General features: G+C 42.7%; 1 protein-coding gene across 4 annotated transcripts in view; it reads right to left on the minus strand.

Moving 5' to 3' along the window:
* DYNC1I1 (dynein cytoplasmic 1 intermediate chain 1) overlaps positions 1 to 26,167 on the minus strand; it is a 334,133-nt gene that overhangs the window by 40,340 nt on the left and 267,626 nt on the right. For all 4 annotated transcript variants that reach the window (XM_051852963.2, XM_051852961.2, XM_051852964.2 and 1 more), the window contains one exon: positions 25,394 to 25,538. In XM_051852963.2, the coding sequence (XP_051708923.1) occupies positions 25,394 to 25,538 (145 nt within the window). The remainder of the gene's footprint in view (positions 1 to 25,393; positions 25,539 to 26,167) is intronic.

Below are 26,167 nucleotides of genomic sequence, written 5' to 3' on the forward strand. Positions count from 1 at the left end.
GTCAGCTCATTTACTGGCTGTTGTCAAAGGCAGGCAGTTGAGGGAAAGAAAAACCAATCGGGTGTAGGTCAAGTCCCATAGAGAAGTGGAAGCAGTCTCCCGACCATTAACTCCGCTGGATGGGTGACCTCCTGCACCCTGCAATATGGCTGGGCCTGACAGAGAGGGAGAAGGGAGCTCTGGTTTAAAAGTGAAGAAGTTTTCATCATTAAGGAAGATCCTAAGTGAGAAGGAAACTGACAAATTCTAAGAGACCTTTTCTTACTTTTGACTTGGCCTTAGTTCCAGCCAGTGAACCAGGGGACAGGAGAGAAAGCTATTTCACTGTATTGCCAATTCCACAACATTCCTTTCCAGAAACTTCCACAGAGCTGGTGAGCTTCCAGTAGTAAACACTGAGGTCTGGTTCCCCAGGATTTATGGGAAGGCTGGTTACTCCACTTTGGAAGGAAAAAGGAGGGTTTTTAAAGATTGATTATATTTACTTTTCCACTATAAAGTTCTTATTTACTCTTTACAAAGTAACAGAAGAATGAGAATGACCTCCTCATATATACTGTCCCAAGTTAATAAAGTAATTTCTCCTAATTGGAAAACTCTACTCATTCCATATTGTATATAATATTGGCAGAGTAACACGTGTAGACACAGGATAAAGAACAATGCAATACGCTACTCTGAAAAAAAAAGATGCATAATTATGTACTAAATGGCCAAACAAGTTGAAGAAGTATACTTGTATAGATATCATAAAAGTAATTGATATTAGAATTTACTAAGAAACTCCTGCATGTTATTTCCTTGGATCTAAGAAGAATGGACGTACCTCCATTTTCTTGTGTTATCCCATCTACATCTCTTTTAAGTAGTGAGCACTTGGGGGAACAGGTGTGAAAATATTCACGCGACATTGGATGAGGATTCAAAGAACTAGTGATAGAAGTTGTTAGAACCAAAGATGAAGAAGGGAGTATTTGGCTCCAAAACTTGAAAACAATCATAAGTCAATAAAAAAGATCAATTGAAAATACAGTGTAGAAGAAAGCTGACACCAAGCGAGCAGGAAGATCAGAGGAGACAATTCCCTAAGGATCCAGTCAAGATGTCACATGGTGCTCTATCTGTAAAATACACCTATCGTCATGTGATGGCAGGGGCACAGCTGCAGTCAGGTGAGTATTCAGTTAAACGCAGTGTCCAGGGTCATGTGATGACTCATCACAATCAGGCTGCACCGCACACTAGGCACAGTGGTGAGTCAGCAGGGGGAACTTCAGCAGAGGTTGCAAGAATGAACCCTCGTCAGTGAGGTGGCTCCAGTGCATCAAAAACTCGAGGAAGGGACATTGAGCTAGGAATCCATGGGCTGTGTTCTGGGATGGGTGAATGTGGACCCGGACGATGCTGGCAACATGACAGAGCAGTCATCAGATGTGAGACATTGCTCCAACTCCATGGACACCACCTAGGGGAAGGTGGGACGTTCTTCGTGTCCACCCTCACTCTGTGTGACATCCAGGGGGCGACGATGAGGTCCCCCTAAGCTGTCACCCTTGCCACGATCAGAGGAAAGTCTCCACTCCAGCTCCTGGCACCACAGGCTACCTGTGTTTCCACGTACTCGGTTCACCTGCTTTATACCTCGGCTTGGAGGTCACTGCCTTGGCCAAGGCCCCTTGGAGCATTCCCCTTCATCCCTTCTGCATCACCTTAACCTGAGACAGGAATGACTTGGGAACCACACCTTAGAGGGTGCTCCAGCCCTCATCTCCTGGAAGGAACCACAGCCTGTTGTGAGGTGTCTTTAGAAAGATCAGTTCTGGCCAGCGCCGCGGCTCACTAGGCTAATCCTCCACCTTGCGGCGCCGGCACACCGGGTTCTAGTCCCGGTCGGGGCGCTGGATTCTGTCCCGGTTGCCCCTCTTCCAGGCCAGCTCTCTGCTATGGCCAGGGAGTGCAGTGGAGGAAGGCCCAAGTGCTTGGGCCCTGCACCCCATGGGAGACTAGGAAAAGCACCGCGGCGGCCATTGGAGGGTGAACCAACGGCAAAAGGAAGACCTTTCTCTCTGTCTCTCTCTCTCACTGTCCACTCTGCCTGTCAAAAAAAAAAAAAAAAATCAGTTCTGTGTGTGATGGGCTACAGCTCGCCAGGAAGTGACTGCCCAGGGTCCATGCCCCCGAGCCAGCATGCTCCTCCCTCCCTCCCTCCCTTAGACGAATGCCCTCTTGAGTAGGGAGGGCAGCTGAGGACACATATCCTAGTGGCCCTGCTCTTTATGACAGTCCCCAGAATGAATTAGATTCTACTCCCTTACTATGTAAGGTAACTATTTAAGAGGGCTCTCTAAGATGGTTGTTTTGATTTTTTTCCTACCTCAATCCTATAGTTTCTTAACTATTTCCTAGAGGATCCCTAACACTTAACCTAATTTTTCTAAGTATTACCTTTTTTTTTTTTTTAAATATTTGTGTGTTATTTTCTTCCATTTGGAAGGTGGAGTGACAGAACGAAAGAGATCTTCTATCCACTGTTCACTCCTTGAGTGCCTGCAACCACCAGGGCTGGGCCGGGCCAAAGTCAGGAGCCTGGTACTCTACCTGGGTCTCCCCTGTTGATGGCAGGGGCCCACGCCCTTGAGCCATCAGCTGCTGCTTCCCAGGGTGCATCTGTGGGAAGCTGGGTGAGCAGCAGAGTAGCCGGGTCTGCAACAGGCACTCTGATTCCAATAAGGACTGTGGGTGTCCCATGCAGAGGCTTAACCTGCTGTGCCGTAACACCTACCCCTAATTATATTTCTAAACTATGGCTATGGATCTCCGTGCTCAAAACCACTGCTAACTAGATATTTGCTATAGTAGGTCTTCAATGTGTCTTTAAAAAACAACCCCAGGGCTTATTAGCTGGTGTATAACAATAGGATTGAGGAAGTGCCTACCAGGTATGCAACACTAGGCCAGGCACCAGGGATGCAGACACAGGATCTGGGCCCACTCTTCAAGAGCGCTCAGACTTGTACAGAGAGGGTGACGGGTCTATCTCAGTTGCGTACTCACTGATGTCAGCGGACGAAGGTTTTTTTTTTTTTTTAACCATTATGTTATTTATAATCTTGCTGTATTTAACATTTATTACAGTAATCATTTTTAGTGAGTTCTTGTGAAAGGTAGTTTTCTGTTGTTCCTTAGGGAAAAAGTGTTCCCCATCTTTATTCACAACAAAAGCAAAGTACCATTCTTTTCTGCTAGCTAAGGGGAAAATAATTACCTTTAGACAGATAATACTTATTTGTTGATTTCACAGAAATCAGTGGAAAATTGAAGACTATCTTTTACTTTTTATTTATTTGAGAGAGAGAGAGAGAGAGAGAGAGAGGGGGAGGGAGGGAGGGAATGAATGAGAATATCTTTCCATTTGTTGGTTTACTCCCCAAATGTCCACAACAGCCACAATGGGCCAGGCCAAAGCCATGAGCCAGGAACTCAATCTGGGTTTCCCATGTGGGTGGTAGGGACCCCCACACCTGAGCCATCACCTGCTGTTCCCAGGGTGCACATCAGCAGGAATGCAGAGCAGAGCCGGGGCTCTAACAGGGAATGCAGTTGTTCCAAGCAGCAGCTTGGCTGCTGTGCCGAAGGCCTGCCATGAAGGGTATCTTGTTAATTGGTGCAAAGCTGTCACACCTCAGTCACTTAGAAAATTCCATTCTGAGTCACTGTTCTGTTCAGTTTAGAGCACTGAGATGTATGGGGAAGCTAGGACAGAATATACCATTACAAGACGCGTTCAGAGGAAGCCAGGGATTTCCATTCATCAAATGTGCACTGTGAAAGGTTCTTGGATGAGCACACCCACGGCACTGTCCAAGATCCACATCAAATATCAACGCGTGGGTGAAGGCAGGCCGTATACCTGACCAGCCCAAATAAAGGAACCAAATGTCAAGGCCCAACGTCTAGTGCAGAAAGGATTTAGAAGATAGTATCAGTGTAAGCAGAAGAAATGTAAACTCTTTGAAGTCTACAGAAAGGGACAGCCCTGGCAAATACACGACAGTATCAGGATCCTAAATCCACAGGCAGCTGCGCCGAGACCAAAACAAATATTAACCCAATGTTCAACTGGAATCCACTGAAACTCTCCAAGCTGAATGCAATGATAACAAGTCCAAAGGCTCATAACTTGTCTAGCCACTAAGCTAAACTGCAGCACAGGAAAAAAAATTATCCAAAACCTCAGCAAACAGAGAAGCTGAGTGGAATAATGAATGTTTTAATCCAGCCAAGAGTACATACTTTATTTCTAAGCATCGACTCCAGCATTTTTGATGGATGGGAAGCCTAATGTGCTGAGATACAGTGAAAGGTAAGAGTTGGTACTCAGCAGGCACTATTCAGGCAATGCATTTTTGCCGTCTTAAAAAAAGATCAAGGATTGACTGAAGTAGGCAGCTTTACTGCACTCTAAAAGCAGCCTCACTGATGTATTTAAGCAGGATGTTCCCCGGCAGTCATCAGCATTATTAAAGCAGCAGAGTCTTCAAAGGGAATGAAAATGGCAGGATGACCACTGGAACAGGCCAGGAGGAGATCAGAGCAACTTTCGCAGGGCCAGTGGAACAGTGACCATGGCGATAGACTGTGGAAGGCAAAACTGCCGCTTGGTGGGAAAAGGCAGAAGACAAACAGGGTGGAATCTGCATTTTGTTTGATTTTTTCTATACATTGAAGGGAAGGGGAGTTCAGGCCACATGGGAAGAAATCAAAGTGGGCGAATTTGCAGCGTGGCTCCTGCTGAGAGACAGGGTTACTTGAGTATCTTCCGGGTCCCATCACCCCCAAGACTCAATCAGAACACGGCTGACTGCCACCCATCCACCTGCAAACTCCAGTGCTCCATCTGTCGTAACCACATGCAATAGTTTTCCTTACACATTGTTACATTTTCGCTCTATGAGGGTAAGGGCCATATAATTTATCACTCCTATTCCTCTCAACATGGTATCTCACATGAAGTCAAATCAAAACAAAACATTTTGATAATTAATGTGATGAACAAAACTCAGGATCAAAAATGGGTGCATGATGATGCTAAAAAGTAGTAAGAAAAGAGGCACTTTTAATGACATTGCCTTAACTTTCTGACTAAAGAGAAAAGGAGGAATTTGTCACTAATGTGGCGATTGCTTCCTTTCCTTAGTAAGTCAACTTAGCTAGTAAAACCAGAAGAATCATTTTCCATTTTCAAGATTCTTTGATACCATTGGACAGGTAAAATGCCACTTATCAGCAATGTGGTGTTCAAAACTCAAGCCATGGGGCTTGCACTGTGGCACAGCAGGTAAAGCCGCTGCCTGCAGTGCCGGCATCCCATAGGGATGTGGGTTCGAGTCTTGGCTCTTCCTCTTCCAATCCAGCTCTCTGCTATGACCTAGGAAAGCAGAAGATGGTCCAAGTCCTTGGGCCCCTGCACCCATGTGGGAGACCCAGAAGAAGCTCCTGCAGCTCTGGCCGTTGCAGCCAACTGGGGAGTGAATCAGCAGATGGAGGAGCTCTCTCTCTCTCTGCCTCTCCTTCTCTCTGTGTAACTCTGCCTTTCCAAATGGTGGAGTTAGAAATGTGCCAGGGGATTCCAATACAATCCCATCAAGGTGGCATGTACCAATGCCATCTCACTAGTCCAAGTGATCAATTTCAGTTCACAACTGATCATACTGATAGGTCTAAGAGTCAAAGGGATCCCATAAACAACAATAGTGTCTGCTAATACTGATAGAATAAAAAAGGGAGAGAACGATCCAGCATGGGAAGCAGGATACACAGCAGACTCATAGAATGGCAGATGCCCTAAACAGCATTCTGGCCTCAGAATCAGCCCTTAAGGCATTCAGATCTGGCTGAAAAGCCCATGAGAGTATTTTAGGCATGGAAAGCCAAGACACTCTGGCCAAAAAAAAAAAAAAAACCCACAAAAACAACCAAAAACCAAAAAGAAAGATATCTGCGAGTGAGATCCCAGTAGAAAGAATGAGCCATCAAAGGAAGAGGTACCTTTCTCTGAAGGGAGGAGAGAACTTCCACTTTGACTATGACCTTGTCTAAACAAGATAAGAATTGGAGAACTCAGAGGGCTTCCATAGCCTTGGAAACTCATGACTGGAGCATAGGGAGATTACTGATGCCATAGACAGGAGTGTCAATTTGTTAAGTCAACAACAGGAGTCACTGTGCACTTATTCCTCATGTACGATCTCTGTCCTTAATGTGTTGTTCAATGTGAATTAATGCTCTAACTAGTACTCAAACAGTATTCTACACTTTATGTTCTGTGTGGGTGCAAACTGTTGAAATCTTTACTTAATATATACTAAATTGATCTTCTGTACATAGATAATTGAAAATGAATCTTGATGTGAATGGAACGGGAGAGGGAGTGGGAGATGGGAGGGTTGTGGGTGGGAGGGAAGTTGTGGGGGAAAAAGCCATTGTAATCCATAAACTGTACTTTGGAAATTTATATTTACTAAATAAAAGTTAAAAAAAAAAGCTTTAAAATATTTTTAAAAAGCCCAATCCACTCTTTTGAGGACTGCTTAGCACCCCAACTGCCCCCCAAATATGCAGGATTGTATTCCTCCTTTCCCAGGTCACAAAGTCAACCTGCTCAATACTCATGGGAAACTGCAATAAAACCAGTATTGATCATTCAAATCACAAAGGGAATTGATGCTGATTGAGTCTTCCCTAAAATACACTTTTACATTTAATGTCAGTATTTAAAAAATTCTGTGTAGAGAGGTTTTGCTTTGTAAGTGAAGGGCAACCTCTCTCTGGAAGTCATGTTATTAAAAACAGAATAAATGACTACAGACTATGCCGCGGGCTTCCAGATCACATTCATGGCCCTGAGTGTGCCAAGTCTAATGTGACATTCTCTCCCCAAAAGCATTCTTGCCCAGTATTTTATGTTGGTGTTAGAGGTGTGAACTCTTGGTCAGCAGCGTGTAGACAACGTTCATCTGGGTTGCAAAGCTGGCCGGTTGTCTGGTTTGCCTTTGAAATTCTTTTGGTGATCTTGAGTTACTTTTATGAACTAAATAATGTATTGGAACTTTTTTGAAAAATTTGATTCATGGCTAACTCAAATTCTTATTTCTTAGTGTCAGCTTTTTATCTCATTTGTTATTTAATTCACAAGCTGAAGGGTGAGGTAATCATTAATCTGTTTATTGAGATCCTAATATAATAACCATCACTTTTAATTGATAAAATGACTGCAAGCTACTCTGAGTTTAAAATAAAGACAAGGTAACCATTACTATTAGAAAGGGAACGAAAACTGATCCATTTGTCACATCTACAGAACTTTGAAAACTCTGAGATTGAGAAAAGCCGAAAACCTAGGTTTTGGGTACTTTTGAAACAATACTTATTTTCTCACTTTGTCTTATTAAGACAAAGGTTATTTTCAGCCATCATCTGTTTGCTTTACATTTCATGCTTGTTCATATTAAGGAGAGGAGAAAGACACCAGTCCCTGTTGTCAGGAGTTTTGAGCATAAGCACCATTTCTCGTATACCACAGGAGATTATAATTAATTTGGGTTTTCAAATACATTTGCAGGACAAACCCTTGGCTAGAACAAGTAGAATATTAAGTTTATCAGTAAACGTGGTTGGTGTGGAACACTACTTTTCGTTTTTATGCCTGAACCCCAAACTAACTCCCTGGTTTCCTAACACACCCTGGGGAAAAAGGGAGATTTGCTGAAGGTTACTGACTACCCCGCGGGGTCTCTAGGATGGGGAGTTAGAACCAGAGCTTCACAAAGTGTAGCGCACACTCTTCATATTTCATCAGCATCCAGATGGCCCGAGGCCTTGGGCAAAACACAGATTGCTGGGCCCCAGTCCCAGGGATTTTGCACAAAAGTCCTAGGCAAGGTCCAGAGAATGTGCACTTCCCTTTTTTCTATAAATATGTATTTGAAAGACACACACACACAGGGAGGGAGGGAGGGAGGGAGGGAGGGAGAGAGAGAGAGAGAGAGAGAGACAGGGAGGGAGAGAGGGAGGGAGGAAATGAATGAATCATCAATCCGTTGGTCCACGCCTTAAAAGGCTGCAACAGCCAGGTCTGGCTAGACTGAAGCCATGACTCCATCCTGGTTTCCCACGTGGGCAGCAGGGGCCAAAGCACTTGGGCCATCTTCCCCTGCCTTCCCAGGCGCCTGGGTAGGAAGCTGGATGGGAAGCCAAACAGATGGAAAGCAGAAAAGCCAGGACGCAAACCAGCATTCTGACGCGGGACGCTGGTGTCACAGCAGCTTAACCCCCTGGGGCGCAATGCTGGTCCCCAGAGAGGTGCCCTTCTAATGAATCCCAGGCAAAGCTGTTGCTGCTGAGCGGGGCAGCACACCCTGAGAACCGCTGGCTTACGAGGATTGCACGGAGATATCCTGACCTGCCTTAAGGCGGGGGCAAGTAGTCAGGAGCTTCGAGCATCGGAAGCAGGCGGCTTCAGAAGACCCGAGGTTCACCAGCAGCAACTCGACGCGGCTCCTGACACCCTACTCACCGCCTTGCAAAGCTCAAGTCAGACACCCCTCAGGAAGCACGTTTGCAGTGACCAGCCGCATCAGGTCCTCCAATCCGAGCAGCTCAGACCCCTCTGGAGTCAGGTCTCTGTCCCACCTCTCACCAGACCTGGTCTAAACCTCCTTCCTCTCCCTACCGCACCTCATTCCCAGCACTGCCAGCAGATCACTGTGCCTGTGACTTCCTGGGGAAGGTAGGGCCCTTCTCCCATCCCCCACTCCCCTCCACTCGCCCTACCCGTAAGCTCTGCTCCCTACCCCAACCCCTGCTCTCTCACACATGCCCCTGCAATCACCTTTCTCCATTTGTAACTCACACATTTATTGATCAACCAACACTTTTTCTTGGCTCCACCCCTCTGCTTCCTTCCCCTCCCCTCCCCTCTCCTCCCCTCCTCACCACATACACACTCTGGTCTCTCAAACAGTCTAATAGCCAAATGATTTCTTGACCCAACCTTCCACGCTCATCCTTGCCCTCTGCACAGCCTAGCGTCTCCAAGTGTGGTTCCGTACTTGCTGGGTGCATTGTCTTCCTTCCTCTCTCTCAAACCACCCGTAATCTCCTCCCCCCACCTCTCCACTGAAATTGCTCTCCTGAGGTCAGTGTGACCGTCAGCCTGCCTTTCCCATCCGTGTGTCCCTTGACATTTCTGGTGCTCATCAGCCTTTACCATGGTCTCTGACGAGTATTCTGCCTCAGCGGCTCCAAGGCTTGTACTCAATGTCCCTTTCAATTCAGATTGCACTGTTTCTTCCTTTGGAATAGATGGCCAATCACATGAAGGTACTTCAAAAGGTTGAAAAATATAACAAAAAGATAAGTTTATTTTGATAAAAACATCCCCCCCAAGATTTATTTACTTAAAGTCGGAGTTATAGAGAGGGAGTGGGGGAGGCAGAGACAGATATTCTGTCCAATGGTTTGCTCCCCAGATGGCCTCAGCATCCAGTGCTGGGCCAGGCTGAAGCCAGGAATTTCATCTGGGTCTCCCTGCTGGGTGCCATGGGCCCAAATACTTGGGCCATCTTCCATTGCTTTTCTTGGCCATTAGAAGGGAGCTAGATCCGAAGTGGAGTAGCCAGGACTCAAACCAGTGCCCATATGGGATGCTGTTGTCACAGGTGGTGGCTTTACCCCTACACCACAACACTGGCTCTGATGCAAAGTGTTTTTAAATCCATGCATAGATTTTTTTCATAACATTTTCCATGAACTTTTAAAAGACATCGTGTATGCATGGGTTAAAATTTTTTTAAAAATCTTTATTTGTTTGAGAGGCAGAGAATGAGAGACGGATTGAGCGAGGGAGAGGAGAGGCCCCTCCTCATCCACTGGCCTGCGCTCCAAATGTCTGCAACAGTAAAAGCTGGAATCTGGGAACCCAATCCCACATTGGTGGTGGGGGCTCCACCATCTGCACTGTCTCCCAGGCTGTGCATCGCAGGAAGCTGGAGTCAGGCCTAGAGCCCAGACAATACAATACGACAATATAGGAGGTGGGCAGCCCAAGCAGTATCCCAGCTGCTGTACCAAACACCTGCCCTGGATATATACATGTATTTTTCCATCAAAATAAATTTATCTTTTAAAATCATGTCCATGACCTTTTTGAAGCACTCAGACATGCTGATCTCTTTTATCAGTAGTTGAAGCTCAACCCTTGCTCTTAGCTTCAGTATTGCTGCAGTCTGAACATTTCAGTTTCTTGTGTTGCAAGTTAATTCCCACCATGATGATGTGAAAGGCGGTGATTAGGTTGTGGTGGATCTGCACGTGTGAGTGGGACTTGAGCTCCTGTCTGAGGGTCTGCTTGCCCCTCCTGCCATAGGGCACAGCTAGAAGGTGTCACCTACGAAGCTGAGGCCCTCATCAGATACTACACCTGCTGCCGCCTTAATTGGGGACTTCCCAGCCTGTAAAACCACGAGCAATGAATTGTGCCACTTCTCAATTACTCAGTCTAAGGTATTTTGTTGCAGTCGCCTGAGTGCCTTTCACATATTTCAGCTGCCTTCCAGGAATTTCCAGGATCCTCAGCTTGAGCACGCCCACTTCCACCCCTAGTCTGTTCCTCTTCCTGTCTCACTTGTAGCACCACCATCCTTACATTCGGAGGCCCACTGCAGAATGGTCAGACCAACACTGAATGCCCTCTCCAATCTGGCCAGGTGGTCCTTACGTCTCGTGAATTACATCTCCAGGACTGCTGCTCTCCTCCACAAGCTCCCAGTCTAAATTCCAGCTCACTTGGAAGGCCAAAGCAGGCTTATAAATGTTCTTGCTGCCTCTGGCTTAGCATGCTGATGTGGAACAAACAGCTCTGGGATCACACAAACCCGAGTTTGAATCCCAGTTTCCCCACTTACTCACCGAGCATATCAGACAAGCTGTAAACTCTTGTGGCTATTACCTCTTCTACAAAACAAGATGCTAACATCTACTCATAGGTTTATTGTGAAGAGCCAATGAATTGATGTATTTAAAATACTTTGCAAAATGCCCTGCATACAGTATGAGGTCCATAAATGTTGATTTTTGGGCTACCCATGCAAATTCATCGTCTATAGTATTGGAAAGCAAATACTTTTAAAATTAAACTTTGTCTCCTAAAATGCCTTGTCATCACCTATAAAATAAAACTCAATCTACAGTCACAATAGACTTATTGTTCCAGCCTGAATGCCTGACTGGGTCCCCACCTTGCAGCCAATTGGACCAAAATGGCTGTTTGTGCATTTGCTGATTCAACTGCCTGGAATGAAAGGAAATCCACTCCTACAAAGTCCCTGCTTCAATGTGAGGTCTTCTCCAACAGTGGTTGATGAAGCTTGGTGTGGTAGGGTGGGTATGGGGTGGAGGAAGGGCAGTGCTGTGCGCCTTTATCCTCTCTTCCTGCTACCCTTCTTGTATCAGTTTGTCAACATTAGCATCCCATGCTGAATTCCAGGCACCCTCTTTTGTATGCTTGCTCCCCATCCTTGGTTGGGTCTCTTGGCATCTCTAGAAATCTCTAGCGGTACCTACTTCAGCTCAGTCAACTACCCATGCTCCCTACATTCCAGATGTTTCTATCATGTGCTCCCCACCCCCTGGGTCTCATTCCATTGTAAATTCTTTTGCCTCCATCCTCAGCCTTCTCATTGGAAGCCCTCCCAGCTCTACCATAAGCTCACTGCCTCCCCTACCATCTCCCCAGCAGAAGCTGCGCATTATGGTGGGCTCTGTTCCAAATCATCCCAGTGTCTGCTTCCTACGTGCATCCCAGGGTGATCTCACTGCTCTCTGTCTCCAGTACAGAGTCTTGCTTCTATCAAGCTCAGGCCATTTGTCTGTACTGCCCTTTACCCCTCCCGATCTCTAACTCATTGAGGACTTCAGCACTGTGATCCCTGTCTCCTTCCCCACTTAGACTAGCCATTGTCCTGGTCTAATCCAAAGCCCAAAGCACCTTGACCTTCTGTTCCCCCATGCTGCTCATCTCCAGGGAGTTTCACCTTCACTGAGCTTCAGCTACGCACATGGCCACATTTTTTTTTTTAACCACTTGGAACTATTCCAAGTGTGAAATACTAAATCTCACCATCCCACCCTCTAACAATCTTATTTTACTAACTCTTACTCAATTACTTCCTTCATCCCTCTTCTTTGATCTTATAGGAACTTCCAATCTCTTGCTCTCTTTACTTTCTCCTGTCTGCTTTCATTTCCTTTCTTCTCCAGCTCAGAATCCTTCATCTATAACATCAAACACTTTTTTATCCATAGCTCCAAATCCATGCTCTACTCTCCTTCCATCACACTGTGCTAGGCCCCACCCCCAAGCCATCTGTGTCCCTCTCACCCATGCCCGCATTGGCACTGCCACACTCTCTTGGAGGAAGTCATCCCTGAGGATTTATACCCCTGAGCCCACCTGAGATTTTCTAATTAGCTCTTCCTCTTCTCCCCTGTACTGGCTACAGTCTGCCCCTTTGGGACCTTCACTCCCCACTCAAGAGCATATTTAGTCTCCTACCTCATTGAGAACAAAGCCGTCACCCTAGAGTTTGCTGTACTTCTATCCACTAAACCTACACACATTCGCAGTTCTGACCCCAACCCTTCCCGTTCTGTTACAACAGATGTCACTGCTCATATTTAAGATTCATCCACCCCTGTCCATGCTGCAGATCCATTCTCACCAACATTTATAGGTCCCGTTCTCTATCTTACATGGTGAACTTTTTCTAATCTTCTTCTTCCCAACAGCAACATCCCTAAGAGTATAATGTCAAAAATAAAAGGAATTAAGAAAATCATTCATTTTTCTTCAATGCTTCCTCACTTTCTACACACTCTTTAGCCCAACTGGAGTTCATGTCCCACCCTCCTCATACTCCAAAGAAATGGCATTTGCTATGGGTACCAGTGGCTTCTCTGTGGGTAAATAAAACGGACGTGTTGTAAGTTCTGATGTTACTTCACTGATGTGTTTCTCACTGTTACCTAGTCCATCCTCTTCTGTTTCTAGTTTATTATAGAAAATTTCAAACATATTCATAAATAGAATCACATCAATCATCCAGGTTCAATAACTTTCAACGCATGGCCAATCTATTCCCCTGTAGTCATATGCTCTCCCCTTTCAAACCTGCTTATTTTGAAGCAAATCACTGACATATGATTTCTTCTGTAAATATTTCAATATGCATCCCTAAGTAGTTGAGTCGCTTACAATGACCATCATAATTACCACACCTAAAACAGTAATTCACAGATCTCATCAAATAGAGGTCAGTATTGACAGTTCTCTAGAGTCTTCTGGATATTTTAATTGATTGTTTGAATCAGGATCTACATAAGATCCATATTTTGAAATTGGTTGAAATGTTTCTTCCTTGCTGAAAAAAGAAAAAGAACATGTTTTTAAGTTTGTTTTATTCTGTTTTGATAAAGTTTCCACATTTATATATGTATATATGTATGTATATGTGTATATATTTATATATATATATATATATATATATATATATATATTTGCCTCTGAAAATCTTTGTGGTTGTTTTTGCAGAAATGGAATCAGTTCTCCTTGTAATTTACCATTTGGCACTTGGATCTTCCATGGCCCCCAAATTCAGAGGTGTGGAAGATTGATAAGATTCAGATTTGCTTTTGGGGGGGCAAGCCTATTTCAAAGTGGCATTGTTGCCTTTCATCATTAGGAAGGCTGTTTCTACTTTTATAACACACAGGGACTTTAAAAAAATCATAGAAAATGGAGACTTCTTTTTTATTCAACAAACTTTTTGAAGTTCCCTTATATTATCAGTAATGATTATAGCCTAGATCATTAGGGGTTACAAAATGATGATATTCAAATTCTACCATTTCTTATTCCAATGTTAGTGGAGATATTTTCATAAAGCAACATTTTCCTCTTATCAAGTAGCAACATTTAAGTATAAATCATGTAGACAGAATAAATGTTTGAGTTTATTTATTTATTTATTTATTTTTGACAGGCAGAGTGGACAGTGAGAGAGAGAGACAAAGAGAAAGGTCTTCCTTTTGCCGTTGGTTCGCCCTCCAATGGCCGCCATGGCCAGCACGCTGCAGCCAGTGCATCACGCTGATCCGAAGCCAGGAGGCAGGTGCTTCTCCTGGTCTCCCATGCGGGTGCAGTGCCCAAGCACTTGGGCCATCCTCCACTGCACTCCCGGGCCACAGCAGAGAGCTAGCCTGGAAGAGGGGCAACCGGGACAGAATCCGGCGCCCTGACCGGGATAAGAACCCGGTGTGCTGGTGCCGCAGGCGGAGGATTAGCCTAGTGAGCTGCAGCGCTGGCCTATCTAACTGGTTTTCAAAATGAGTTGAAGCCGGCGCCGCGGCTCACTAAGCTAATCCTCCGCCTTGTGGCGCCGGCACACCGGGTTCTAGTCCCGGTCAGGGCACCGGATTCTGTCCCGGTTGCCCCTCTTCCAGGCCAGCTTTCTGCTGTGGCCCGGGAATGCAGTGGAGGATGGCCCAAGTACTTGGGCCCTGCACCCCATGGGAGACCAGGAGAAGTACCTGGCTCCTGCCATCGGATCAGCGCGGTGCGTAGGCTGCAGTGCACCAGCCACAGCGGCCATTGGAGGGTGAACCAATGGCAAAGGAAGACCTTTCTCTTTGTCTCTCTCTCTCACTATCCACTCTACCTGTCAAAAAAAAAAAAAAAAAAAAAGAGTTGATTTGCTCAGTTTGCACCAAAGGTGACCAATAATAACCAATAATTTTGCTTATGTTTTCAGCATCATCATGAACTCATTCCTGGTGAACCTAATAATCTGATGGGCATTCTCGGGATAGAAGAAGTTTTTCATCTTGACTTATAAACCCCTTGACAAGAATGTTGCAATTTCATACCTTTCTTGATCTGTTGTGACAAATTACTATCTGATATGCAAAATTTTACACAGTTATTGCTCCAGATCTAAAGCCAGTCATTTCTTTCAGGATCTCTGGTTTCTTTTACTGGAGTTTATATTTAAGGAGCACGCATAGGGCACCAGGAATGTCATTGCTATTAGTGTTCATTATTTCTACATCTTTTTGGCAGATGGAACAATGACGGTGTATCATTTATAGTTTTATTTTAAATTATTAATTTATTCTATCTATTTAAAAGGCAGAAAGCATGTGCTCCAATCCACTAGTTCCCTCCTCATATGCCTGCCACAGTTGGGGCTGAGCCAGGAGCTGGTAACTCATTGCAGGTTTCTCACATGGGTTGGAGGGACCCAACTACTTGAACTGTCCCTCAGGGTCTGCATTAGTAGGAAGATAGAATGAAGAGCAAAGCTGGGACTGGGACCCAAGCACTCTGATATGGTACGTATATATCTCAAGAGGTAGCTTAATATTATGCCAAATGCCTGCTCCTTCCATATTTAAGTGTAAAACCATGAGTTCTTACTGGTGTTTGCAATTCAAATTCAGGACTATTACAGAATTGTTACTTAACTTCATACAACTGTATCTACTTTCAATCAAGCAAATAATCTCAGTTCTGACACTAGCATCATCATGTAGTTAATCTGACAACACAACACACTCAACAATCTCAGAGTAGCAGCAACAATAGAACCACCAGCAACAGGTGAGGAATTATTTCAGAAATTTTTGTTTTAATCTTTAAAACATATCCTTTGTGGGCAAGAGTTCCAAGATGTGGAGTAGGGAGAGAGCTTACTGCTCTAGTCTAAACGATGGTTTAAAAAAAGTGGAGAGGGTGCAGTCTCAGAGAAGCGTTAGGGAGAAAATGGCAGAGGAAACTATGTAAATTAGAGGGACATGGAGGACCTACGTGGATGGCATGCACGCCCAAAACTCAGGATTCCAGCAGCCGAGAGCCTACACAGTAGTGTTGGAAAGTGAGGCGGGAACAGACCACAGCAGCCCAGGCCACTGGTGATAAAACTGCAGGAAGAGCCTAGAGGGAATATGGCTTGGAGCCCTGTGAGGGATATGTACCTGCCAAACTAGAGGAGGGGGAAAAAAAAGGGACACATTTCTCTCTCTCCAATCACTTTACAACAGCATCCTGTAACAAGGTGATAGAGAGGGTGCCATTTTGGACATACATAACAGCTGCACCAGCTTGTGTTCACACCCAGCAACCAGCTAAGTGGAGATTCCAGACTCTGGTGGGGAGACCTAACAGGGGGCTGGGTGCTCATGACTGTGGGTAGCCTGTGTACCGGGACTGCAAAAAAAACAGGCTGTGTGGGAGGACTCAGGGCGTGGCTGGGACCTTGGGCAGTCACTGGGGAGGCTCTACAAGCTCAGGGCTCCCTGGTTACCTGGTGGGGGACATTTCTGGGGAATCTGAGCTCACACTGAGGACTGCACAGATCCTTGGTGTGGTCCTATGGCACAGAGGATGAATATTATACCCATTGGGGTTAGTGCTCAGGCACTGATCCCCTTTGAAGAGAAGAGCTCAGCTGTGCAGAATAAACTTCCCTTCTCATAAGAAAAAGGGGGATGCCAAACCTGGGTGTGTCACCTTAGACACACATCACCCTGTAGAACTGAACAGAGATCCCTGGCCACACCTACTACAAGCCTCTAGATATTCACTGAAAGCAGACATTCCACTTATCTACAGAGGAATAGTACAAAGATAAAAACTACCACAGTGAAAAAACAAAGAAGACATCAATGAGTATCTCCATAAATGCCAAATAACAAATGCATCAATTTGAGAAACAAGAAAAGGAAGACAACATGACATCCCCAAAAGAACAAAACACTTCAACACCAGAATGTGAAGATGACGAGACTGAAGAAATGCATGACATGGATAAAAAAAAATGGATCATAAGATTACATAGAAGTAATCAAACAAATGAACAAACTACTGAAATCTGTACAGGACATGAAAGAAAATATCTCCCACGAAATTGAGATCTTAAAGAGAAATCAAAATGAAATGAAGAATAGAAAAAATAAAAACTTCAGTGAAAAACCGTAACAACAGAATCGGTGAAGCAGAAGAAAGAATATCAGATTTAGAAAACAAAGCACAGGAAATTATGCAGTCAAACCAAAAACAAGAGGAAATTAGGAAACTAAAAAACACTGTTGGGAATTTAAAGGATACTATCAAATGACCCAACATATGGGTGTTAGGAGTACGTGAAGGCATGGAAAGAGAAAGGATTAGAAGGCCTTTTTAGTGAAATAATACCAGAAAACTTCCCTAATTTGGAGAAAGGGACATCCAAGTACTGGAAGCACATAGAACTCCTAATAGACATGACCAGAAAAGATCTTCAGCACAACATATTGTAATCAAACTCACCACAGTAAAACATAAAGAAAAGATTCTAAAATGTGCATGAGAGAAATGCCAGATTACTTTCAGAGGATCTCCAGCTAGACTTATAGCAGACTTCTCATCAGAGACCTTACAGGCTAGGAGAGTGGTGAGATATATTCCAAGTCTTAAGAGAAAAAAAAACCTGTCAACTCAGAATACCATACCCTGCAAAACATTCATTTATAAATGAAGGTGAAATACAGATCTTCTGTAACAAACAGAAATTTAAAAAATGTTCACCACCCACCCAGCCCTGCAAAAGACACTTAAGGATGTGCTACATACAAAAACATGGTCATCACTACAGAAGAAGCAAAATGAAGAATATCTCCCAGTAAAAGTTCAAAAAAAAATCCAAAGTAAAAAAATAGGAATATTTTTGGAAAAATGGCAAGGCAAAGTTGTTACTTTTCAATAGTCTCCTTGAATACAAATGGTCTCAACTCTCCAGTTAAAACTCAAAGACTGGCTGAATGGATTCAAAAACAAAACCCATCTATTTGCTGCCTACAAGAAACACATCTCACCAACAAGGATGTATGCAGACTGAAAGTGAAAGGATGGAAAAAGATATTCCATGCCAACAGAAACCAAAAAGAGCTGGTGTAGTCACCCTAATTTCAACAAAATAGACTTTAACACAAAAACTGATAAAAGAGACAAAGAAGGGCACTATGCAATGATTAAGGGATCAATTCAACAGGAAGATATGACTATTTTAAATGTTTATGCACCTAATTACAGGGCATCTGGCTATTTAAAAGAGATGTTAATGGATTTAAAGGGAGACATAGACTCCAATACAATAGTAATGGAGACCTCAATAATACACATCCTATAAATGGGCAGATCAACCAGACAGAAAATCAGCAAGGAAACAGCAGAGTTAATTGACAATATAGACCAAATTGACCTAACAGATATTTACAAAACTTTTCATCCTACAGTTGCAGAATCCACATTCTTCTCACCAGTGTATGCATCTTCCTCTGGGATTGACCACATACTAGGCCATAGGACAAGTCTAAGCAAATTAAAAAAAAAAATCAAAATCATGCCATGCATCTTCTTGGATCACAATAGAGTGAAGCTAGAAATCAGCAACTCAGGAATCTCTAGAATATATGCAAACACATGAAGACTGAACAACATGCTCTTGAATGAACAGTGGGTCATAGAAGAAATCAAAACAGAAATCAAAAAATTTCAGAAAGCAAATGAAGACAACATATCAAAGCTTATGACACAGCAAAAGTGTTAAGAGGAAAGTTTATAGCAATTGGTGCCTACATCAAGAAATTGGAAAGGCACCAAATAAATGAGCTTTCAATGCATCTCAAAGACCTAGAAAAACAATAGAAACCAAACCCAAAACTAGTAGGGAAAAGATAATTAAAATTAGGAAACCAACAATATTGATTAAAAAAATACAAAAGATCAGCAAAATGAAGAGCTGTTTTTTTGAAAAAATAAACTAAATTGATACACCATTGGCCCAACTAACCAAAAAAGGAAGTGAAAGACCCAAATCAATAAATTTAGAGATGAAAAAGGAATTGTAACAACAAACACCACAAAAATAAAAAGAATCATCAGAAATTACTACAAAGTGTTGTATGCCAACCAACTGGGAAACCTAGAAGAAATGGGTAGATTCCTGGACACATACAACCTTCCTAAATTGAGCCATGAAGACATAGGAAACCTAAACAGACCCATAACCACAACAGAAATTGAATCAGTAATAAAGGCCCTCCCAACAAAAAAAAGCTAGGACCGGATGGCTTCATTGCTGAATTCTACCAGACATTTAAAGAAGAACTAATTCCAATTCTTCTCAAGGTATTCAAAACAATTGAAAGGGAAGGAATTCTTCCAAATTCTTTCTATGAAGCCAGCATCACCTTAATTCCTAAACCTAAAAAAGATACAACAGAGAAAGAGAATTATAGACCAATTTCCCTGATGAACATAGACACAAAAATCCTCAACAAAATTCTATCCGATTGAATCCAATGACACATCAGAAAGATCATTCACCCCAGATCAAATGGGATTTATCCCAGGTATGCAAGGATGGTTCAACATTTGCAAATCAATCAATGTGATACATCATATTAACAAACTACAGAACAAAAACCATATGATTATCTCAATAGATGCAGAGAAAGCATTTGATAAGATACAACACCATTTCAAGATGACAACCCTAAGCAAATTGGGCATAGAAGGAACATTCCTCAGCACAATCAAGGCAATTTGACAAACCCATGGCCAGTTGCCCTATTGAATGGGGAAAGTTGGAAGCATTCCCACTCTCACCACTGCTATTCAATATAGCCCTGGAAGTTTTAACCAGAGCCATTAGGCAAGAAAAAGAAATCAAAGGGATACAAATTGGAAAGGAAGTAGTCAAACTATCCCTATTTGCAGATGACATGATTCTATTTACAAGGGATCCAGAAGACTCCCCTAATAGACTATTGGAACTCATAGAAGAGTTTGGTGTAAAGTGGCAGGATATAAAGTCAACACACAAAAATCAATAGCCTTTTTATATACAGACGCAGCTGAGAAAAAATTGCTAAGATCAATCCCATTCACAATAGCTACAAAAAAATTCAAACACCTTGCAATCAATTTAACCAAAGGTCTCTATGATGAGAATTACAAAACATTAAAGTAAGAAACAGAAGAAGATACAAAAAATAGAAAACTTTCCATGTTCATGGCTTGGAAGAAACAATACCATCAAAATGTCCATTCTTCCAAAAACAATTTACAAATCTGATGCAATACTGATCAAAATACCAAAGACATTCTTCTCAGATCTAGGAAAAATATTGCTGAAATGTATATGGAAACACAGGAGACCTTGAATAGCTAAAGCAATCTTATACAACAAAAAGCTGTAGGCATCACAATACCAGGTTTCAAGATATACTACAAGGCAAGTATAATCAAAACAGTCTGATACTGGTACAATAATAGATGGATAGACCAATGGAACAGAATAGAAATGCCAGAAATAAATCCAAGCATCTACAACCAACTTATATATATTTTTAATTTGACAGGCAGAGTCATAGAGAGAGAGATGGAGAGAAAGGTCTTCCTTCTGTTGGTTCCCTCCCCAAATGGCCACTACGGCCGGAACTGCACTGATCCAAAGCCAGGAGCCAGGTACTTCCCCCTGGTCTCCCATGTGGGTGCAGGGACTCAAGCACTTGGGCCATCCTCCATTGCCCTCCCGGGCCACAGCAGAGAGCTGGACTGCAAGAGGAGCACCCTGGACTAGAACCCAGTGCTCATATGGGATGCCAGCACTGCAAGGCAGAGGATTAACCAAGTGAGCCACAGCTCTGGCCCCAACCAACTTATATTTGACCAAGGAGCAAACACCAATCCTTGGAGCAAGGACAGTCTCTTCAACAAATGGTGCTGGGAAACTGGATTTCCACATGCAGAAGTATGAAGTAAGACCCTACCTACACCTTACACAAAAATCCCCTCAACCTGGATTAAAAATCTAAATTTATGACCCAACACCATAAAATTATTAGAGAACATTGGAGAAACCCTGCATGACATTGGCATAGGCAAAGACTTCTTGGAAAAGACTCCAGAGGCACAGACAGGAAAGCCAAATTAACAAATGGGATTACATCAAATTGAGAAGTTTCTATAAGGCAAAAGAAACACTCAGGAAAGTGAAGAAGCAGAATGGGAGAAGTTATTTGCAAACTATGTAACTGATAAAGGATTAATAACCAGAATATACAAAGAGATCAAGAAACTCCACAACCGAACAACTCAGTTAAGAGATTGGCAAAGGACTTAAACAGACATCTTTCAAAAGAGGAAATCCAAATGGCCAACAGACACATGAAAAAATGTTCAGGATCACTAGCTGTCAGGGAAATGCAAATCAAAACCACAATGAGTTTTCACCTTACTCCTGTTAGACTTGGTTTCCATACAGAAATCAACAAACAACAAATGCTGGTGAGGATGTGGGGAAAAAGGTACCCCAATTCACTGTTGGTGGGAATGCAAACCAGTAAAGCCACTATGGAAGACTGTTTGGAGATACCTCAGAAATCTGAATACAGCCCTACTATATGATCCCACTCCTCCGAATTTACCCAAGGGAAATGAAATCAGTCAACAAAAGTGTTAACTGTACCACCAAGTTTATTACAGCTTAATTCACAATAGCTAAGTCATGGAATCAACCTAAATACCTGTCAACTGAAGACTGGCTGAAAAAATTATGGGATATGTACACTATGGAATACTACACAGTGGTTAAAAAATGAAATCTGGTCCTTTGCAACAAAACGGATGAATCTGGAAAACGTCACACTTAGTCAAATAAGCCAGTCCCAAAGGGACAAATACAATATGTTCTCCCTGATCTGTAACAACTAATAGAGCACCTAAAATGAAATCTGTAGAATGAAACTGACACTTCAAGAAGGGATGACTTGAGCTGCCCTCATCTTGACTGTCAAGGAACAGTTTTTTGATTTTTATTTTTGTTTTCTGCATACTATTTGTTGAACTCCCAACAGAGTTAATCATGTGTATAATGTACATTGAGGAAGGATCTCAGTAAAAAGAGTGGGAATAAGAGAGGGAGGAGGTAGTTTGTAACTATAAAGCTGTATAGATCTGCATACATACATTCCTATTGATTTGCTTCTATTGGTACAGTTTAAAAACTTGTCATGGGACTCCAATCTCATTCATCTTGGTGGTAAAAATGCATTTTGTCAAGGTGATCATGTTAATTGTTAAAATGAACATATAGATAGGAGAAGGTGTTAAAGTGATCATATTAATAGGATCAAGTGTCTGGTAATAGAATTAAAAAGGAGCGAATGTTCCAACATGGGAAGCAGTCCACAAAACAGACTCATAGAATGACAATTGCTTTGAGTAGCACTCTCACATCAGAATCAGCCCTTAAGTTTTTCTGGTTTGGCTGGAAAGCCCGTAATAGCATTTCAGGCATAGAAAGCCAAGACACTGTGACAAAAAATGTTCTACATGAAGGATCTCTGAGTGAGACCACAGCAGAAAGAAGTGGCCATCAAAGAAGGATGCACTTTCCTCTGAAGGGAGAAGATAACTTCAACTTTGCTTATGCTCTTGTCTAAATACTACAGTTTGTGGACTCAAAAATCTTCCATAGCCTTGGCAACTCATGTCAAAAGCCTCGGGTGGTCACTGACATCATACATAAGTGTGTTGTTAAATTAACAATAGGTATCATGATGCAATAACTCCCCATGCAGGACCTCTGTCCTCAATGAGTTATATTATGAGTTAACTGTAAAACTAGTTCTCAGTTTTGTGTGTGCATGTGTGTGATAACTGTTGAAATCTTTACTCAGTATAGAATTGGTCTTTTGTGTACAAAGTTAATTGAAAATGAATCTTAATGGAGAAAGACTGGGAAGGGGAGAGGGAAGAGGAGGAGGGGTGGAAGTGTGGGTGGGAGGGCAGGTATGGTGGGAGGAATATTCCTAAAGTTGTACTTATGATTTGTATTCCTTAAAAATAATTTTAAAAATGGTAAAACATATCCTCTGGGAATGTATACTCAAAACATACTGAAATCACTTCCAGTCATTCCTTACTGTAAGGTTTTGCCACCAATTGGAACCACACTAAACTTGATTTATTTCACATTAAGTTTTTTTTAAGGACTGATTTTAAATTTTGTTTTATAATTACATAAACTATTTACATGGCTCCAAATTTAAATGTACAAAGAAGATATATTCAAAGAAGTTTGGCTATTATCTTTGTTTCTTTCAGATCCTTCCTCCATGTGTCTGTGTACTTTATAAATATATAAATATTAAACATTTAAATACACCTCTGAACACAAATGACAGCATATTATTTATACTTCTTTCTGCCTTGCCTTCCTCATCTAAAAGGATAACCTAGAGATCACTCCATATCAGTATGTGGAAGTCTTTGCTTTTTCATGTACCTGAATAGTACTCCCCAGTGTGGACAATCATACCTTTGTTTCCCCCAGTGCCCTACGGATAGAAACTTTCGGACCATTTCCAGTATTTTGTTATTCAAGTAACTTTTTAATGCATATTGTACATATATCATTCTTATTCTTACTTGTACTAGAGTACTTCAAAAAATTCATGGAAAAATGTTATGAAAATATACATTTATTTTGGTGCAAGAATGATGAAATTTAGGGTAGACATTGTGGTACAGGGGTTAAGCTGCCACATATGATGCCAGCATCCCTTATGGGTGCAAATTTGTGTCCCGGCTGCTCCACTTCTGATCCAGCTTCCTGCTGTTGTCCCTGGGAAAGTAGTGGTACATGGTCCAAGTGCTTGGGCCCCTGCCAACCACATGGGATACCTGGATGGAGTTCCAGGTTGCTGGTTTAGCCTGGCCCACACCCTGCCATTGTGGCCATTTGGGGAATGAGCCAGCAGATGGAAGATCTCTCTTTTCCTAACTTAGCTGTTCAAATAAATAAGTCAATCTTTTTAAAAATGATGAAGTCCATGAAGCTTCTGAAGTACCCTTGTATTACTTTGATGTGGATTCTGAGGAGCAGGAACTGCTCAGTTAAACATGTACTATTTTGATATTGCTAAATCCTCCTTCCCCGTGCTGTGCCATTTTGCTTTTCCAATGGCTGGTTTCTTTCAGCCTCAACACAGAGTATGTGATGAAAATTTATTTTTGTCAACTTGATAGCCCAAGACAGGCTTCCTCATTTTCTTTTTGTTTGCATTTCCCACATAAACGTAGCTGTGCATCTCTTCAGACAGGGAAGAGCCGTCTCTGACCTCTTATCTTGGTTGTCTCCACCGGTACTCACGAAGCCACACACAAAATTCTAAATTTTATCCAATTCCTGGGGTTCCTTTTAAATCTGTCCAGTTTCATTTCTCCTGCTTTTTTTTTTTTTTCCAAATTGAGTCTTCGTGCTTGTTTTAAAACCCACTCCCCTTTATGAGTATTATTGCTATTCTGACGCTGCTAAGCACACACCTGCAGCCTACTAGTCTCCCTTTTGTCCCTCATAACAACCTGCCCAGAGAGATCCTGAAAGGCCACATCCTGAGCACCGTAAACTCAACACAGGCCTAGCTCTTTCCTCGTATGCCCTGGTGCTCTCTGGGGCAGTGACATCACCAGAAATCCCAGCAGCACTGCCCATCAACCTGGGTTCTCTGTTGCCGACTCCTTTTTTCACCTTTCTTACATCAAATCAATAGTCAGTTTCTGTGGTTTTTCTCTCAAAATGGTTCTCAATCCATCAACTTCTCTCCACCCAGAGCTACAGGCCTGTGTCACTCTCATCTCTCCCCTGGACCACTGCCCCGTCCTCCCAGATGCCCTTTGCTTCTTGCTCTCAAACACAGCAAGGATTACCTTTCACAACACACATAATGCAGGGGCCTTTATCAGACATGAAAACTTCAAAGGCTCCAAAAACCAACCCACCACCCTCCCCGCCTTGCAAAACACAACACAAAATCCAAACAACCCAAGTTGCACATCTTATGTTTTGATAGGTACATAGGTCAATGAGTAAGTACTACAAAGACCCAGAAGGTTGACACGGGGTTGATGAGTGGGAAAGCACTGAGACAGAGACAAGGAAGGGGAGGTTGAGGGTGGGTTCCTGTAGGTGAAGGAGAATTTCAGATTCAACTTTGATTTTTTTTTTATAATCAGAATATTGCCAAACATAACCCATGTAATCAAAAATAAGAAACAGACTGAGAAAGTCTTGACTACTGCTGGGGCAGTCTGGGCTCACCACCGGATTGGGATTGTAGGATTCCCAACATCAGGTCACGCAGAAGAGCTGATGCCTACAACTCACTCAGGGCCTGAGACACCACCCTCTCCCCGGTATTTTACCCAGGAATTTCACTCGAGTATTCTTACCTTTGTGGTCCACAGCTTGACAGTCCAGTCAAATGACGATGTAACAAACAGGTGAGAGAAATCGATTGGTCCCACTGCCATGTGGCAGTTAATTCCCGTCACTGGCCCTTGGTGACCTTCAAAGACCTCACCAATGCCTGCCTTGCTGCACAAAAAACACATAGGAGAATTTCAGCCACCTTGGCAAAGTCATGGTTGCCTTAGAGAAGCAACTTCCTTTCTGAGCATGACTTCATCATCATTTAGATCAGCAGCCATACACCACCACCACCACCACCCCTCCCACGGTGATCTTTAGACAAGGAAGTTGTCTGCAAGTATGATACATTATTTTTGGTGATTAAGAAAAACCACAGGGGGAAATATAATCTTTTTAACTTTCAGCATTTAATATTTACTTTTATCATCTAATAATTTCCCAGGAGTTCCTCAAATCCTATCACTACCAATGCAGCTATTTGGATAGAAACAAATACACTTAGACCTCGGAGGCTGTTACCTAAGAAGACTATCATATTCTTGAGATGGCATTTTTCATCATGTTCCATTTTAACTGCTTTTGGTGATCCCATCTGCTCTAAAACTCCACACATTCTTGGAGAAATAATTTGTTCTTTCAAGGAAATTCCTTCAGTAGACAGATCTCAAAAAGGCAACACTTTGAGGAAACTTTTGTCATGTTCAACTAATATACATAATCTGATGTCATAAAATATGGAGAAAATGATATATTCTCTTCACTGAGAACTGAAGAGAGATTTGCAAACTCACTGA

Source organism: Oryctolagus cuniculus, chromosome 16 (genome assembly GCF_964237555.1).
Source record: "Oryctolagus cuniculus chromosome 16, mOryCun1.1, whole genome shotgun sequence".
Lineage (NCBI taxonomy): Eukaryota > Metazoa > Chordata > Mammalia > Lagomorpha > Leporidae > Oryctolagus > Oryctolagus cuniculus.